General features: G+C 41.1%; 1 protein-coding gene across 4 annotated transcripts in view; it reads left to right on the top strand.

Annotated features, from left to right (window-relative positions):
* LOC149917001 (uncharacterized) overlaps positions 1-19,517 on the top strand; it is a 515,322-nt gene that overhangs the window by 362,021 nt on the left and 133,784 nt on the right. For all 4 annotated transcript variants that reach the window (XR_016468657.1, XR_016468656.1, XM_090144809.1 and 1 more), the window contains exon 7: positions 9,551-9,654. Coding sequence is in view for 2 of the 4 variants with exons in the window: in XM_090144809.1 (XP_090000935.1) it covers positions 9,551-9,634 (84 nt within the window). In the remaining 2 variants the exon portion in view is untranslated. The remainder of the gene's footprint in view (positions 1-9,550; positions 9,655-19,517) is intronic.

Raw genomic sequence — 19,517 nt, 5'->3', positions numbered from 1 at the left:
CCACTTTCAGGTGAGCTGCTCAGTGAAGCCATTTGCAGCCACCATATGGCAGAGTGCAGTGCAGCACCTCACCGTGCAAATGGTGCTGCCCTCAAGCTGAATCATGGCCTGCACTGTTGGCACCAGATATTGCTGGGTGCCCCTGTCTGTGTTATAAAGACCCCTCTCTTTTTGGTGGGGGCAGTGCCATCATCACTATTAATACTCTGGAAAGATGTAGGCTGCACGCGTGTAGTTAACACAAAGGTAATAAATCAAAGGGTAATTGGGTAAATCGCATAGCTCTCTTTGGCCATTCGAATATGCAGACATCAACAGGAGTTCTCAGTGTGTGTGCATCCATTCTGCTGTTAGCAGATGCAGGGTCAGGTCCCAGCACTTCAGACTGATAGCTCCGTTATGTCAGGTAGAAAGTCGTAACCTCATCTTTCACTTATCGGGGTTCCAGAATGGGCATTGCTATGGTACTGAAACAACACAATGATTTTGATGTCTTCTTTAGAAAGGGACTGTAATTGCATAGATGTGCTCAATTATACAGAATTCTGTATGAGAAGTAACAAAAATAAGGTGCATTTTCCTAAGGCTCTTGGGAGCAGCACATGACACATTTAGTACCCACAGAGCAATCCACAGAATCATCTGTGAAAAATCTGTGCTGAAGTATATTTTACTTGTTACCATAAAAACAAAATACATTGTATAATACAATGTGAATTTTATGTATTTACATGTTTGTAATTGACTCATTTGAAGAATGATTTCAGAAAGGTTTACTTAAGGAAAAAAAATGATTCTGGTGAAATAAAATGACAATATGCACAGGGTTTTACATTGCCAATACATTCTCCTAGTTTATTCTGCCTGTAAATTCATCTCAGCAGCAATTAAAGGGAAAAAAAGAAGAAACTTACATATTTACAGTTGCCAGAGCAATTAGTTAGAAGTAAGCAAGTTTTCTGCTCCTTATGTGCATGTAGTGGAGGTATTGACATTCAAAGGTCATTTGGGGGGGCAAACTCTGGTATACAGATTTTGAGATGCATCCAGCTCAGGCTGGTCAGCTGCCGTACCTCAAAGCAAGCCCTTGCCTTGCTGCCTCCTTCCTCCCACTGCCAGCATCCCTGCGAGCTCCCATTTATGAAGAACAGATGTGGAGATAAAACCCAGCGTTCACCTTCAGAGCTGTTCCTTACAGGTCAGAGCTAAAGGATTTAATGAAATAGTAATGAGAAACATACCACTAGCTATGTAATTTCTTTAGCACAGACAAACAGAGGTTATCACTCTCTAGTGCTGTGAATCTGGCATCTTTTGAAAGCATAATTCTCTTCTAAAAGAAAAGGTTTCAGTTAATTCTGTCGTGTACGTCACATCCTGGGTGATACATGAGTCTTATTAGTATGTACAGATTTATGAGACAGCATATGGTCTTTGAAAAGAAAAATCTCTCAAATTATTACATTTTACTTGTCTGACCTTTGTTCTTGCACAAGGTCACACTGCACATTTAAAATGTCCCCTGCCACATTCTTTAAAGGCACAGACTGCTGGAGTTGGCCGTGCACCAGGAACAGAGTGAGGGCTGTGGTACATCCTGGTGGTGGCATCTGAGAGATGGAAACTGATGGCTTTTGTGGTACTCACATCCCCCATCCCTGCTGAGCCAACCAGAAATTGTACCCATCAGAGGCTACTTGGAAGTAAGGAAGCCTTCCTTACCCATACCGTTTTCTTCTCTTGATGAAATCAATTTGCTATTCATAGAAGTAGTAAAGAAATGGACAATGTTATTTGTACTTCTGGAAGAGAAAAATTAATGCAAACCAAGTAAAGAAAAGGGACAGTGGAGAGAAAAGGAGAAGGAAGAAGGCAAGGATACTGGAAGGGAACTTGGTTCCTCATCTTCCTCTCGCAGCAGTTTGTGTGCCAGCTTCAGTACAGAACACCACAGTGTGCTCTGCGGGCACTCAGCTGTGGGAGTGGGAAGAGCCATCAGACCTGCCTTCTCCCTGACACACACACAGAGCTCTAAATTTCTGGGAGGTGGCAGGACAGACTCCTGAATTGTAGAATTACAGAATCATTAAGGTTGGAAAAGACCTCTAAGATCATCAAGTCCGACCATCAACCCATCAACATCGTGTCCACTAACCATGTCCCCAGGTATCACATCTCCATGTTTCTTGAACACCTCCAGGGATGGTGACTCCACCACCTTCCTGGGCAGCCTGTGCCAGTGCCTCACCACTCCTGAGAAGAAATTTTGCCAAATATCCAAACTGAACCATGTGTTGCAGAGAGATACAACAGCCTCCTTGTAGCACTTCCCAAGAGGGTCACCTGGAAAAGGAGCTTCTATGGCATGGACATCCTGTACAAAACACTAGAGTGAAGTAAAGATATAGTATTATCAGTAGCATGTACCACGCAGCCTTTGGAAGGGTGCTGCAGGGCTTACACAAAGACTATCCATGAACAAATTTAGGCAACTTTGGGCTTAGCAGACAGCTTTGCTTTTCAAATTTACGTTTCCATAGATTTCTCATGAAATGCATAGGAGCACTTCTTTAACCTCTCTGCAGTCTGCAGTGAGTGCAGTGTTATTCACCTCCTTCCAATCCCATGAAGGTGAGTTGTGGGCCACAGTGGGCTGCCTAACCCTGGTTCTGCTTGGGCTGTGGGCAGAGTTAGCCCTACAAGTGACATTAAATGAACCATCTGAGAGAGCAGCTCTTCATCCTCAGAAACCATGTAGAAATGGTGCTGTTTGGAACCTTGTGAAAGAAGCCCTTGTTCTTTCTGCATGCTCGGTGTGACCCCTGCACTCCTAAGCAGCAGGAGGCTGCTCTGGCAGTGCTCAGCAGGCAGTGCTTGGGTGAGAAGCACTGTTATTTCCTTACTGCTGAAGGATGCTGTGGGGCAGCTGAGGTGGCTGGGGAATATTCTGGGGCAAGGTTACTTTTGAAAGCAGGAGTATGGTAGAATCTAGGACAAATGAAGGAACTTACGCCAGATAGTGCTGTCTGCTGCTTCTCTGTAATGATCTAGATTTCAGATCTCGATCCATAATAAGGTTAGAGTGAGAGGGAGGCATACGTGCATGCAAGGCACCAGTACTGGACTCTATGGGAGCAGGTATGTGGGGGCAATGAAAAGGCTTGTGGTGAAAATCCCCCAGAGAAGCATTAGAGATTGACATAGAGGGATCCCAGCAGAAGTGAAAAGGAAGTGCTGCCTGAACTGACCTGTTATTCCATGAGCACTTTAAATGGATTGTCTAGTAATATTGCTTTTGATCTGAATTTAAGTATGTGCCTGTGAATGTACATACATATTAAATAAAACACGGAGCTGGAAAGCTCATTTTCCAATTGCATCTAGCCGAGATACCATGTAAAAACCCAGTGTCTACATGGCCGTAGGGACAAGCCAAGCTATGGCTAAAAGAGAACTGTTTTAGTCTTCCTCCAAACTTACCTAGTTACCTCCTGTTTTGGTAGCAGTGACTCAAGTGAGTGCACAAAACTGTGCCCCGTTGTTCCTGACAGGTAAGGGGAATGAGGTATGGACAGGAAAAGCAATCACATTTTCATCATGGAATATACTGCAAACTCCAGATTTTTCCTTAAATTGTGAATTCAAACAGTGGCACTATCTGGAGTGGGTCAGAAAGTAGCTGTAAGATACACATTTACTACCAGGTGTTGCTTTTAATTCCTTTCATGTATTATATCTGTCAGCTTACCCATTTTCTGTTCACAGTGCCCTCCAGAATCCAGCTGCAGTGTAGATTATGTAGATGGTCACAGGGTTTTGTTTGTTTGTTTTGCCTGTTGATAGATAATAATGTGTTCTTGAAATGAATTACAAGAAAGCAGACCTTTCTAATACAAAGGCTTATTAGAAAGGTCTAGCATAATAATTCAGTTTCTAGTATGTGCCCAAATGACAATGCTGTGAATTCTCTTCCTTCTCAACTTAATTCAAGGATCATTTCCACAACTCGATTTACTCTTGTACCTTCTCCAGCTACGTTGATTGAGGTAATAGACTGGCAAAGAAAACAAATCAAGGCTCACATCATGGTACACGCTGTATTTTACTGAGGCTAAATTATATGTAGAATTCCAAGTACATCATTCTTTGCTTCAAGAAAAAGAAATGGAAAAGACAGGCATTTTCAGGGAGGTTGCATAGTTGCACAGAGTATTTGTTGTAGAAGATTCTGCAGCTACTTCTGAAATTCTGCAGCTATCACTGTAAAGGAAGGGCTGCACAAAGGACAGGGGAGAGCAGGAGAGGGAAGGCTCTTCTGCCAAGAAATGCAGCTGCAGAGCTCATGGCAGAATACAGGTGTGGGTCTGTAGGTGGGTCTCAGTACGCACACACAAGGTATGGTCTCAGAGAGCAAATGTCACAGTGTGGGCACAACATATGGGCTGTCCACGTCTGAATGGAGTGATGGAGGAAGGTAAAGTAAACTTCATGAGTGAAACACATCAGAGCATATTAAAATGTATTTATTTTCTGGTCTCAAATCAATTGCAAAGCGCTTGTGCTCTTTTTGTGAATGTGCCAGGGCAGTTAAGCACGTTTTGACTTCCTGCGCTGGTTGCTATTATGTCTTTTGAAAACCTGCTGATTTGGAATGCATATGGTCATTTCAAATCGTTGGCTTTGGCAGAGCTCTGTGATCACAGGAGGAGGATCATTATTCTGTTTACTGTTGTTACCATGCCAATGTGATGCTATATGAGATGGAAGTGCTGAATATAAGTCTTTTATAGTTATGTTTGAACAGTCAAATAAAAGGATGATTTGAACATGCTGAGCATTACTCTTCTCAGATATTCTGATAGAAGACATCTTCCTGATGACATGAAGTATTTCACGGCTGCAGCTTGACTTTCTCAGAATTTCACTGCGGCAGAAGGCAGCAATCCTGCAAGATCAAACATGGTTTAGCATTGCAAAATCTAGCACTTCAAGTATCACTTTAAATGAGATAAAAATGAAAAATCTGTAACAGGGAAAGGAAGAAGCAACAGCAGAAGGAAAATCAAAGTTTACTTGGATGTAAAACAAAGCTCCCCCACCACTATTTGGAAACATCCTCACATCTGATCCTAGAAGAGAATGAGATTTTACATCTTTTGCTATTTTTTCCCACCCACAAAACAAAACAAAAAAAGTGCATTTTTAATTACCTTTAACAAGAAACTGTTATTTATTTTATTTATTTCAGTGGTTTTGCAAAGTGATACTAGTCCAGTCTGCAAAGATAACTGTGGTGGTCTTATAAATGGGACTAATGGTTATGTCTTCTTCCTTTTTTCTTTTCCTAGGGTGATAGCATGTGCTGTAGATCAGGTTTATATTCCTGTTGCTGTATAGGATCTTTATCTATGTAACGTAGCCCTCAGATGAGCTGGATTTCTCAGCATGCATGACTTTAAAGGAGTGTTAGAGGAGTACCTTGAGATGCAGCAGGTGAAGGGGCCAGGGCTTGCTGGCTGCCCCTCTGTCCCTGCCCTGCTGAGTCCTGGGCAGCCCATGGCTGGGTCAGGTGCTGGGAGGGACCGGTACAAGGAGCACTCACTGCACTGCACTGCACTGGTCAGTGCCGGGAGGGATTCCCAGTGTGCAAAGTTAATCAAGGTGTGGCCTAATTAAAGCACATAGCTGCACTTCTCTCTGCCTGCGGTGCCCAAGACAATAAGCTCCAACAAAGAAGCCCTGGTGGTGCTGTTTTATGCGTTTTCTAAGAGGTCAAATAACTGTGGTATTTGAGATGTTGTTCATACATAGAGAGAAAAGAGTAAGATTTGTTTGCTTTGACCCCCCCTAGCAAGTTGGTTTTAGTACCTATTATTTGACAGGAATACTTAAACCATATTTTGTTCTTTTCCATTCTGTGCTGGCTAAATACTAACAAATAGAAATATTGAACTGATGTAACCTGTTTAAAATAACCTCTACGCTGTCATATACTAAGTTTTGTAATATACAGAACGATATGAAGTCAAGGGAAAAGTTTCAGTTTTAAAGGATCCCCGGTGTATTTATGCTATCAATCTGTACAACGTCTCTAATGATCACCTAAAGACTCTAATCATTACTGAAATATACTTTAGTGGTATTTTTCTGGTTTTCTAAAGGATTATAGACAATTCAATGGTATTTAATGGCTGCTCTAAAATGCACCAACCAGTTTTCCTTTTATTCGTTTTATCTAACACTTATAAGCAGTAACAGTTACAACACAAAAGCATCCAAGAAAGTGGTGTAATTTTGGACAGTCATATAATTGAAAGTGTGTTTGTTTTAGTGACCATTGTTACCTTTTAATTAATACATCAAACACCAGAATATCTTGTTAGTAAAATTATTCTGATTTTCCCCCTTAGGCTGTAGTCATCCCTCTCATAGGAAAGCATCACAAAATAAAACCAAAAGTAAATGACCTAGTATTTTTTATCTGAGAGTGGTAACAATTCATTTTCATTCTTCTTTACCACTCAGGAAATGGTAAGCTGCTCTCATTTAACTGACCATGGAAGCAGAATCTGCTTCCCCTGCAGTGTGCCAGGTGATTTCTGCCTGCTTCTGCTTTGGGCTTGTGACACGAGAAACTGTTGTGAATTCTGGCTTTCACTGAGCAGCTGTTCAACATTTTGAAGACCTGAAAAGTATCTGGAAAGAAAAGCCAAACAACTGATACCTGAAAATACAGCTTTACTCGGGAGCTATAAGAAGCCCCAGCCTGGCTTCCCTCAGCTGTCTGCTGCTCAGGGCTGCTTGGCACTTCTTTTTAGTCATGCAGGATGCCCCTGTATTTGTGCTTCTAACAGTGCTCCCACATCTCTCCATTGGAGGACTGTTCTGGGACCCAGAATCTGGAGAGTCCAGCATCCTTGAGTGGGGGAGGGAGAGTAAGAATTAAAATGGAATTTCATCAATAACCAGGCAAATTCCCATCAAAAGCTCATTTTTAGATTTGGTGAAACTTCTTGGTAGGGGAGAGGTTTCCAATAAAGTGCTTTTCGTTCGTTAAACAGAGATGGAATATTTTTGACCATTTAATCAGCCAGGAGGAGAATGATTGAGAAATCAGTGTGCTAATGAGAAAAGTTTGCATTAAAAGGCTCATCAGCCTCATAGTAGTAGACAGAAGAATATATGAAACTCATGACAATTCAGCAGGTTAGCTCTAAGTATTGAAGTAACATACATTTTAGAGAGAAACATTCTTATATCCTTTATTAACTAGTTTTATGATGACTTGCAAAAAAAATCTGGCTTCTTTAATAATGTTAGACATCCATTCATCTCTGTCAACTCCTTCTGGTAGTCTTTGAACCTGACTAGCAGGACAGATGCCAGACTTTTTTTTCCTATCAAAGTGCATAAAAACATGTGCCTGGGGAAATTCATGCCTTCTTGGAGATAAGTCTGCAAAACAAAACCAAATCAATGACTAAATGCTGAAGGCATGATAACCTCCCTTCCACCAGGTTACAAGAACAATGCAGGAGTTAGTTTCCAATGCACTGTTGCCATACTGGTAGCAACCACAACCTTTGCATGAATTGTCAAGGACTAGAGATTTTTTTGTCAGATGGTGTTTTCTATTTCCTTCCCACTTTCCCTGGTCTCTTGTCTTCCTTCCAGGATTTTATATCTGACATGACTGTGTCAGTAGGGACACAAAGCTATGTCCTGCACGTTGTTTGCACCGTAAGAAAACATGCAGGCAAGTGCAGGTGGTCTGAACATCTGCAAGGGCTCTGTCCTGTCTTGTTCATTGCCTTACTGCAGCTGCAGAGCTAACAGTTTTTCCTAACACTGTGATTTATTTTTTGAGGAAAAATTCATCTAAGTGATAGCAATACAAGCAAATGAATTTGGATGTACTGAACTGAGATAGAACTGCTTGGGTTTTTAGTTTATATTCTGCTTAGCAATTCAAGGAATCAACATGTTGTGGCTGCGAGTGTTCTTTTTCCTGACAGGACTCACAGAAGTGTGTATTTAGGCTAGTTAGCCTCTTTAGCCTCCTCAGCTTCTCTCCACCCACATGCTGGTGCACTGAAACCAGACGCAAGGAGATTCCTCTGCCTCCTCTCTTCCTCTCAGTGTCTCTGGTAGGTGGGTCAGAAAGCCAGCAGGTGCCCTTATGGCCATGCACGCTGACCTCAGGCTTCACACAGAGCTGTTGCCTTCCTGCTGCAATATACATCCTTTTTCTCACATGCGAGTTCTATTTGCTGCATTGTCACTTTATTCTGTAACACATTTTCTCTCTGTCCTTTGTCAGCTGAGGTTGTTGTAGCCTTCCATGGGCTAAAAGAAAGGGAACACAATACCTGCTAAGGGAGATGTCATGGCCCTTCCATGCATTCATTCTCAGCATGCTTTTGTGCCAGAAGCGAGAAAAGGGCCATGATCTGTGCAGAAAATACATATGGTAGGGGAGTAGCATTGTAGCTACAAGATTCAATAGCATTTACTCAGGGAACACTTCTGAGTCGAGAGGATCACAAAGTACAATCTATAAGGATACACATCTCAAGGGGGAGAGAAAAAATCCTGCTAAGGTTATACTGTTGCTTTTCTTATCAAGAAAAAAGATAGCAAGCAGGTAATGTTCAAGGAGAGTGAGGAAGTCCAGTAAGTCTGTAATAATAGATGTCTTGAAGTATTACACAGATCAGGTAACCCAACTGGACAAGTTTTATAGATGTTATTTCTCACTCCTTGAGTCTGCTGCTTCTGAAAATAGTTTTAGTTCTGCAGTGCACATGAGAGGAGACTGCTGTCATCTTAAATAACCTGAGGAAAAGGGAGAATTACAAAAATAAAAATGAGATTTAAAGAAGTAGGGAAGGCAAGATTTTATTCACATCGTGGACCCTTGCTTCCCTCTTGCTCTGACTGAGGAAGTGCTCCAGAGAAATCAAGGTGTTGGTTAAATAGGGGAGGGAGATTCAGTCATTTTATTTCATTGCTTGATGAAATGTTACCATCCTTGGAAATGTTGAAGTATGGTACCAATTAAGGGCAAACCAGAAAAACTAACCATGAGATTGTTAGAAAAAAAGGGTTGAAGGATAGCTAGTTGTCAAGTTATCAAGTCTTGCCAGTGGCTGACAAGGCTGGTAAACTGGAAGAAGCTGGAAGGGGGAGCAATGGAGAGCTTCTGTACAGCTCTTTCTGCCAGTACCTATCTTTTTTCTTCTACCAAACTCTAGCTATTGAATTCTCTGCTTTCATTACTGAGGACTGACCTTCATTATATGATTGGAACAAGACATAAGAAAATGCGTTTATGGTGCTGCAGAGCGTTATTTAGAAGGCACTTTTGCAAAAAGTGCAGGAACAGGAACAAAATATTGGTATAACACTGCCAAAATGAATTTAGAATAATTGCTAAGGGAGACTTGTATAAGAAATTTACAAATAAGTTATCTAATCTACTAGAATATGATTTCCTATGAGCTTGTACCTTATACTCTTCTTATCCTTCTTCTCACTTTGTCTCTTGCAGCTAACATGCCCAACGTCTGCTAAATGGACACAGAGAGATGCTTGGCTGGTTTCTGACTTGCAGGATAAATACACGTTGAGATGAAACTGACTTGCCACCAGAATGTAAGTAACTGTCTCTATTTGACACAGTTGCCTAGTAATGATCAATGATTCAGAAGTCTTAACTCTATAAAATTAGGTTAAAATTGCCCAAATGGTGTCTTCAGTTAGTAGTGAAAGGACTGGAACAGACACAAGTAGATAGATGGTACAAGTTACATGTTCTAGTTCTGCTGGAAAATGGAGAATTATCACAGAATCACATGGCTTGTGTTGGAAGGGACCTTAATGATTATCAAGTCCCAACCCCTTGCTGTGGGCAGGGTGGCCACCCCCCAGATCAGGCTGCCCAAGGCCTCATCCACCCTGGCCTTGAACACCTGCAGGGATGGGGAATCCACAGCTTCTCTGGGCAGCCCGTGCCACTGCCTCACCACCCTCTGAGTAAATAATTTCCTCCTAACATCCTATCTAAATGTCCCCCTTTTTAGTTTAAAGCCATTCCCCCTTGTCCTATCACTGTCTGCACATGTAATATTATGTTAACAGGACATCATTTTAAAGAAGAGCCATCCTGAGAAGTGGTGATTAGCTTCTCTCATGTGTTTTAAGTCAGGGATTGCTTATCCAAAAAGAAGAGACAGACTGACTGTTCAAGAATTTGCTTTATCTTGCTCATCATGTATATATTTTAGTTAGGAGCTAAAATAAAATATTTAAGGTATCAGAAAAACAGGAGGACTTGCAGTGACTGTTTCCCCAACAGACTTTTTCCAGACTGCTCACATATGTCAGTGATACAAAGTGGTGCATTTGCTGAGGTAAAAAAGACTTTGCGCCAGAGGGCTGTAGGACACATTGCCTCCTCCCTTGGGGCTGCAGGTAGCTGCTGCAAGACACACTCATCACTTTGCTATCCCTTTCCTTAAATAATAAATGCAATTACCATTGCTGTTTCCTGGCCTACATGGCTAGGACTGCTGGGTTTTCATCTGAGTTATGGTTTTGAGCAAGCTGAGGGTTTTGGTTTCGATGAGAGCTTGCTGATCATCTGCTGTGTTTATTCATGGCATCAGATATTTCCCAAGATATGGATTCTAAATAATGTTGTGGTTCACATTCTGTTTTGAAGGAAAAAAGTATACTTGTCAAGAAGAGTTTTTTGAAAAGCAATTTATAATTTATCTTTTTTGTTGTTGTTGTCAACAGTCATTTGTAGTTAGTTTGAAATGAGCTGAATATAGTATTTTTATTCTATTTACTAGTTGAGTAATTTCCATAGATAATTCTTGGTTTAGGAATTGTTTCATTTGTGAAATTCAAACAGGCCAGGTAACAGCCTGTTCCCTGTGCAGCCAAACCCTTGAGGATGACCCTTCTGTTAAATCTAGGTAAAATGTCAAAAACTCTTTTCTTTTGAGTGTTCCTTCACAGTTGTTTATGATGCATTTTATTCACCTACTTAGAAAAAGTATACAGAAATTGTCAGCACAGTAAAAGAAAACTAGAGTTATTCATGCAAATAACTCTTCATGATTTAAAAAATATTGCTTTTTGCATCTTGTATTTTGTGCTTATTAAATGTGAGTGGAATAGATTAGTATAATGAGTATAAATTTCTGCTAAAACAGTCAAACGAAGAAGCAGATGCTTTCTGGGAGATATTACTGAGCTAAATGTGAGGTCTTGGTCTCTCTTAAAGTATAAATTGATTAAACGATGTCAAACCAGCTGATCCAGTGGTATCTCCTCATTTAAAATCTTATGATTTATCTATGCCATAGATATTGTACACACCTCTATATTTGAGTTATGTCTTGCACTTAACTTCTCTGTGGTACTTAGCATTGACAGGGGAAGAACATTTACATTTTAAAGTGATTTTTAGTGTAAGTTAGTGGCAGTATCTGTATACTCTTGCAGTCTGTCTATAAATATGAGGGTGCTCTAAAGGCAATGCCTCCTATTTTATTATTTTGGCCCATGAAATCAAAAGCAGATGTCAGTGGAGTTGTAGGAGAGGTTGAACCTTCCTGACAATATTCCGTTCCATGTTGCCATGTGACAGATGGCAGCAGAGGGGCAGCCTGACAGAATGGCACCTGACATGGAAGTGCATGTGATGCAAAGGCATGTCACTCAGTTCCTCTCTGTGGAATCAGTGGCACCCAGTGGCATTGAAACTTGCTGAATGTTTGTGGGGACCAAGCAGTGGATGTGAGCACAGTGGGTGGTGCGTTTCAGCAGTGGTGACAGTGACAGAGTCACCTCTTCTCGTGCAGATTTGTATGAATGCAGCATGCAGGCTCTTGTTCATCATGGTGCAGATGTGGTGACTATGTTGGAAAAAGGATGTTTTATAGCTGAGAACTTGCTCTATCAAATAGCGTTATTCAGCTTTTTGTATCTGTTGTAGTTTCCTTGAAAACAAATAGGAAGCATTATTTTAGAGTGAGCTACTTATAATACCTATATGCAGTAGGTACAAAAATGTTGTATGTATTGAAGCTAAGGAAATATATTTGTGGCATGTTATGATTAGAAAAAAAGTCACCACTTGAAGATGCTTAGAGGTTTGAAACACTAGTATTAGTCCTTGGAGAGAAGATTGTGGTTAGGCAATTACAAATGCATGCTAAATTAATGAATCCCACTGGTTTATCACATAGCTGAGGTTGTTGAGGGAATATTTGCAGAAAAAAATGTTTCCCCTTATTCATCCACATACAGGATTTTCTCTTCAGCGATATGTCTTGCTTAATGTCATGGATACAAAAGATTAAGTCCTGGGGTAACAGGTTATCTGTTTCTATGCTGTAATTCTCATTACTTTATAACTGTAAATCACACAAGGCAAATATTTGTATTATTTAATTTCTTCTGGTTCCAAATTACCACAGATAGTATATAACTTAAAACTGTCAGCTCTCTTTCATAAAAATAGTACATTTTAGATAGATTAGTGGTCCTTTGATATTGAGCAATATAAAGATTCAACTCAACTAATGTCAGGACATCCAAATACCAAGAATTTAATACCCCCAAGTTTGAGATATTCAAGTCCAGTTTATCTGTCTGGGTTAGGCTGTGTCTAACAAAGAGGGATGGGAAGTACTGAAGCCTCATAGGCAGAGCACATTAGGAACTCACCCTTGGGGGAAAAGAGCCCTTTCTGGGGTCCCTGATCTTTGCTCAGAGCCTGAAGAAATAATCCCAGGCAGAAAACTCAGGCTAAGGGAGAAGTATAATTCATCATAGTGCTTTTAATCTCTCTTTACCAGAAAAAAAAAAAAAAAAAGAAAGAAAGAAAGAAAGAAAGAGAGAAAGAAAGAAAGAGAGAAAGAGAGAAAGAGAGAGAGAGAGAGAGAAAGAGAGAGAGAGAGAGAGAGAGAGAGAAAGAAAGAAAGAAAGAAAGAAAGAAAGAAAGAGAGAAAGAAAGAAAGAGACAAAGAAAGAAAGAGACAAAGAAAGAAAGAGACAAAGAGAGAGAGAGAAAGAAATCCAGGATCATTTATGCATATTGTATATGCATATTTACAGAGACATATGTATGCCTCTGATATGTGTGCCAGACTCCGAGTGAGTTTACAACAATTGTACTTTACAATGCAAAGGGGCTGGGCTGGTACATGGGGTTGTGACATACTGGCACTTCTCCCAGGCTGCCAACACATACAATTGAATCTCATTTTTCATTTCTGTTTCTCCTGTGAAAAATAAGGCTTAAAAACATTTATTGAAGTGCAAACCGATGCAGAGGTGTCTACCCACTGATAGCCCAAACCAAAGCCGCTGAGGGATATGAACTGGTCTTTCATTTCAGTAGCTGACTCAGAGGTTATATGGCAGTGCAGAAGTCAATGTTAAGTGCTGCTTTGCAAAAGAGTGGGGAGGAATCCCATCCGGAAGATTTACACATCCGTCTGAGTGGCTCTTTTGTTTTCATGAAGATGAAGCTACATCTCCATCTTCTTAAAGTCATAAATAACATCCCAACATGCTAGTGGATATCCCCCCGGCTGATACTTAATTTTTATGCTAAGATGTAAAGTCTAGATTTCCATTTGTTATGCTGTTTGTACTCTTTCGGCTTCTATTTAGTATGAGCTGCTTTTTTACCAGCTTTGAATTAGATTTTGTTACAGGTTAAAGTTCTCTTTACCGTATTCTAAATTAAACTTTTGTGCCTTTTCAGTCCGCATACATTCTTTGTCAAGGATGATACAGAAGACACTAAGAAGTTCATTAAAAAATATGATTAATTAATTTTATTACAGTAGCACTTAGAAGCCCCTGCTGAGACAGGAGACCTATTGCAGTGGGAACTGTAGGGACACATAAAAGAGTGAGTTTCTGCTTCAAAGAGCTGAAAATTGAACCAGAAAAGCCATGTTTCCCTTGGCTTCAAGGGAAACTGAATAAGGGCTTTTGTGGTATTCTTGAGCAAGCTGGAAGCCCCACGTTTCATTGAAACCTTTTCTTTTTCATTCTGCACTTTCATAAAAAATATATGATGAATGAACCCGGATTCAATTTTCAATTAAATGAATCTCAGACTATCTGGTGCTCTCTCTCCCTGCAGCCTGCACCTTTTGCTTTCTCCATTCTTCCTCTGCAGGAACTATACAACAGCCCTGCGCTCCCTGATCCTCTTCCTGCTAACCTGTTCAGACAGCTGCGTTTGTGTCTTGTCATCACATTTATAATAGTGAATTTTCACATTTCAAAACAGGATCTACTGCTCTTTTTTTTTGTTAGCGCTTTAGTTATTTGAAAATATTCAGAGCTTTCAAAGAAGAGAAAAAGAAAAGGAGGAAGGAAAGAATGGCCTCCCCTCCTTAGCCCCTTTCTATGGGTTCTGACAGCAAAGGAGTTAGAGAAATGCAGGATGAGAGGTGCAACAGTTAAAGACTGGGCTGTCTTCCACCACTAGCCTTGAGTCAATTTTTCTTCATTGTACAATAAAAGTGAAAAAAGGAAGAGTGCAGAGCTGAAGGTTTGTGCCTTTGTTCATGCAAAGGCAGAGAGAAATCTGACTTGAGAAACAGGAGATTCCAGCAAGCTGCTGAGTTCACAAAACAAATCTTGCTTTGTGCTCAGATTTAGCCTTCTATTTCCCAAGTTCCTGGTCTGTGGCTGCTGGGGTGCCCCTCCAAGCTCTCTCCCACCAGCCTAACAGTCTGGGGAGAGGCTGGGCTGAATGGGCAAGGTGGGTGGTGCTGGGACATGGCCCAACCTGCTGCTGGCTGCATGTCCGGTCAGAGGTAGTGGCTTGGCTCCAGCTCCACGACTACTCTTAGGCAACTTGTTCTGATCTCCAGTGCCCTTAACCTTGCACACAATCACTAAATTTTGGCTGGATTTTCACTGCTGCTTGCCTCCTAAGGAGATGCAGGTGGGGTTAGGGGTGAGTGAGGTGGGCTGGCACCTGCCCATGACCCTAACGGCCACCCCATGCACCAAGGCTGCCTGCTCTGCCTGCTTGGCGTTCTGCTGCGGCCCAGTAGTGTAGTCCAATGTCTGAATAAAATCTAAAGACAGAAGCAGGAAGAGCATTACCAGCACAGGAGTATGAGACTGGCAGAGGAAGAAGGAAAGGTAGGCCTGTTAGGATGAGTGGACTGTTTTGCCCCTTTGTTTGCTTATCAAATGCCTTAGATGTTCTGCAGCCTCTGGCTTCTTGGTGTGTGCCTCAGTTTAAATTTTCATAGTACTCATTTTGCCGCTTAGCCATGTCATGTTGTGTTACCCCGTAGCACCATGCATCAAAACTTTATAGTGGAACAAACACAACAATCACTTTAAACTAATGCTGCCCCTGTTTCATTATTCAGCGCATTACATCACCGGCTGCCAACAAGGAAGATCTTGGAATTACATTTAAAGGCATATTTACGTAAGGAATGCATGTTGCAGGGGAAGTTTGTCAATTTGGTGGCTTTTTCTTTTGTGCATTCTGTCCTCCTCTTGGGAGAAGGAGTCTTTACTCAGTACAAGAATAAGAGGGAGAGGCAGGCATGAATCGTCAAAGTGCTACCTCTCAATCACAAAATCTATCTTTAAACTCTGCTTCTTTTGGTGGAGGAACATTTGTATCAACCTTATGCTTAGTGTTGCCTCATTTTACAACTTTAGTTTATTATTAATATTATTGTCCATTCTTAAACAGAACTGAAAAAAGGAGGCGGATAGTCTTGGTGTAGGAGCTTTATGTTCAGCGAAAGCATGATTGTGCTAAATATTTTCAATTAGTTGATGTCCTGATTTAGAAAAATATCAAGAGAATCTTGGTGGCTGTTTTTTTATTCCCCACGCAAATACTGGGAGAACTGCTGTGAATGGAGAATTTGGCAAAATATGGAACATGCACATGAGCACAGGAATAAACAGGCCAGCTGATCACAATAAGAAGTCATACTGATCGTTCTCTTGGCACGTGTGGTTTGGTGCTAATGATTTATGATACTTCATACTGTGATAACAAATATTCTTTGGTATGCTTCGGGAATGTAATGAAAGTCTACTGCCAGGTTTTGACACCTTTACCTTGAATTATCCATCAGTTATCATGTGTAGAGCTCCATGGACTTAAGAAGGAGTAATATATCTCTGAACATGGCAAAAAAGGATCAGACCTTAGCTCTTAGGAAAGAAAAGAAAAAAAACACAAAAATTGGGCATACAAGTTGCATAGGATGATTGTTTTAATAAAAGCTTTTGCTCTGATGTTCTATGGAAGCAAGAAATATATCTGCTTTGATTTTAAGAGGTGTCTTGCTGGATGAGGTTGTCAAAAAGAACTCCAGCAGAGGACACAAAAGCATTCAGAAAAGGCACAATGAATTTTGACTGCTTTTGAATCTATTTATCAAAGCCATTGCCATTCCCATTTCGACACAGGTGGAACAATAATAAATACCGAACAAAGCAACTCAATCTGTATTCAAAGCATTTCAATACATGGAAAGTTAAATGCAAAGAAAGAAAGCTTGTGGAGTCAGACCTATTGACTCCTGCTACTTCTATTCCTCATTCAAAATGAATGGTGGATAGTGCACAAAGGCTGGCAAGATGTTTACATTACTGCAATTAACATATAATAAGCAGCACATTCTGTAACACGAGTTTATTATTTAACTGAATCAGTTATATTCTACATCACAGGCACATAATCCAGCTATGAACCTTGACATTTTCTTTCAGTTTGACTAAACTTACACGTCAATTTTCAAACTTATAGGAGCCATATTATTTCTCTGGCTGCCATTTATCCCTCTAGGAGGGTCTTTGTGCAGGAACGGGCCCCTGTCTGGTAAAGAAGAAATTCCTCTTCTGTGGAGGATAGGCAGTGGGAAGGATCCTCATTGAAGTTCTGAGTCTTGGCTTTCACAGGAGTCATTCCCTAGGAGCAGCCAAGCGTGACACCAACAGCTCCCTCTCTTTACCACCCCAGGTTCATAATCTTTCAAAGACCAGTCTGCACATTTCTCTTGCCTTGGATTTTAATTCCACTGTCCCTACAAACGTGGAGGAAATTCCTAGATGGAATTTCACCCTGCGCAGGGAAAGACAGCAAAGGCTGCCAAGCCTGCCAGGCACTCCACAGAGTCTGCTCTGATGAACCTTTCTTCACTCATAGGCTGGATTTTGCATAGCTACTGCTTCAACCAGTGTAGGTCCTTGCTGATATAATGAAAGCAAACAAACAAAACCTGAACAAACTGGATGATATAAAATACAGTTATTCCAGATTCTTATTCCAGATTTGCAGTGGATAGGTCTTCTGGCCATATCTGAAATGCTTGGAGACCAGTAACAGAAACCTATCATTGCCTTCATTGCCTTTCTCTGGATTCTGGGTCAAGCCATCAGGTATGAATGAGTCTTTCATCTACATGATTGGTGCTTTGCAGCAGATGACAGAAATTCAGTTTCTCTCTTTCTGTCTTGAAATTTCCAAGGCTTTCTGGCTTTGTCTGATTTCACCCGAGTATAGAGCAAACAGCCTAGCACATCACTGTTTGCTTTTGGTCATTCGATCTGTCCTTTGGGCAGTCGCATAGGCATTTCTCATTTCAGACACCCTCCTTCTCAGCATGCTGCAGCGCTTTCACAAAGCTGATTCAGATCTGTACACCAAAGCAAAGGAGTGGATTTTAATTTTGAGTTGCAGCTACTGCTGTTAAAGTTCACTGCATTAAGCATGGATTTTGTTTTCATTGCTCTCTCATAACACCAGGAACTACATAAACTATGAAACACGTGCTTAATGTACATAAAGTAATAGAGAAGTATATTGTTCTTGTTATTCTAAATGTCACACAAGATCTTGCATTCATTTCAGTGGCACAATGAAGCCACTGCAGTTTTCACAAAGGCCCAGTTTTAGATGCTAGTAATGAAGAAATGAAATGTTCTTTTGTTTTCTTTTGCTGCTGCTCCACAGCAACACAACAAAAATCTTCCTCCATGTTGGAGCAATGCAGATTGCTTCCTTCTGGCTGCCTTCAGCTTGCAGGATTTTATTCCCTCTGCCATCTACAGCCATATTTCCTGCATTCAGTTTGATGTGCTTTGTGTCATCTCTAACATATCTGTTTTCTCAGTTCAAATACATTACACTGCAACTCACTGCAGTATTAAATTGAAACCTGAATACAATCATACAGGAAATGAATGAGGACAAAAGCCCACAGTGTATGTGAAAGATGGCTTGGATACTGACCATACGTTAAGGTATGAGCTTCCCAGATGGCTAACGCAGAAAGAAAAGGGCAGTGCTGCACATCCTCTTGAGGCTGTCATGAATAAATGTTTGCAGACTATAGTGTCTGTCTTTGCCTTTGTTCACTCCCTATTGCTTATGTTTCCATTGGTAAAAAAAATTATCATTTCTACTCTGCTTTCTGCGGGTTTTCCTCACCCTCTTAATTCTCTGGCTGTTGCTGAATAGGTGAGATGGTAGCAGAGAGAGTCTCACTGCCTGCCTGGAAGAAAGGAAAGCTGTAGCATAGGCATGTAGCTGTTGTGCCTTTTGTACTTGTCAATAAAAATTTCAGTATATTTATGGAATGCCAAGATTTCAGCAACCTGCTGGAGTTCTCTCTTGTGTGCTGCCCCTAGATTTTTTTGTAGCCATACTGGAAGTGGCTGTGGGGTTCCAAGAGAATGGCAAATTCAGGCCAGCTGTCTGCACGAAGGATTCAGACATACCTTGGGTCATGCACTGATACACCCAAGCTCTGCCAGCCTGCTGGCCCACGCAGCTGCTGGTGGCCAGGCCCTGGCAGAGCACAGAGCGATGGCCCTGGCTTACTCACTCATCACCTGCTGGATGCAGCAGTTGGCCCTGTAGCTTCCCACTGCCAGGGCTGTGACAGCTGGTGATGGCCACGTGAGTAGTGCCATGCTGAACAAGCATGCGGATTTCAACCAGCTGTGACCAGAACTGTAGGACAAATCAGAGCACCACCACCTCCACCCATCTTCAGTGGCTATACTGTATATCTCAATCTTGTTAGTGCTAGGTGCCTTTGTTGCAGGAATATAATTGAATCACTATTGAACTACTGGCTACAAATGATGAAATCATATTATCATACTACCAAGCATAGATTTGTAATCAAATAAAAGTTCTTCATAAGGTATGTTATAGAGGATTTTGTGGCATCAGACCAGTTCCTAATAAGCAGATGTTTGTGATACAGAGAAAAAACATCTTTGCATTTGGTATCCTTATCCAAAGTATTAGTCCAAAAGGCAGAATATGAATATGGAAGTGAAAGCATACAAATAGAGCTGTGACTCTCCTAGTTCCCCTATTTCTGAACTAAATTTTCCACTCTGCCTGGCTCTGCAACCAACCTGCTTCTCCTGCAGTTAGGAGAGCACCATGCACTGTGCAGCATGTGTCTGTAGTGATCTCA

This window comes from Phasianus colchicus, chromosome 8 (genome assembly GCF_987193195.1).
Source record: "Phasianus colchicus chromosome 8, bPhaCol1.hap1.1, whole genome shotgun sequence".
Classification (NCBI taxonomy): domain Eukaryota; kingdom Metazoa; phylum Chordata; class Aves; order Galliformes; family Phasianidae; genus Phasianus; species Phasianus colchicus.
The sequence above is the reverse complement of the archived record's forward strand: the minus strand, read 5'-3'. Positions and strand labels throughout refer to the sequence as shown.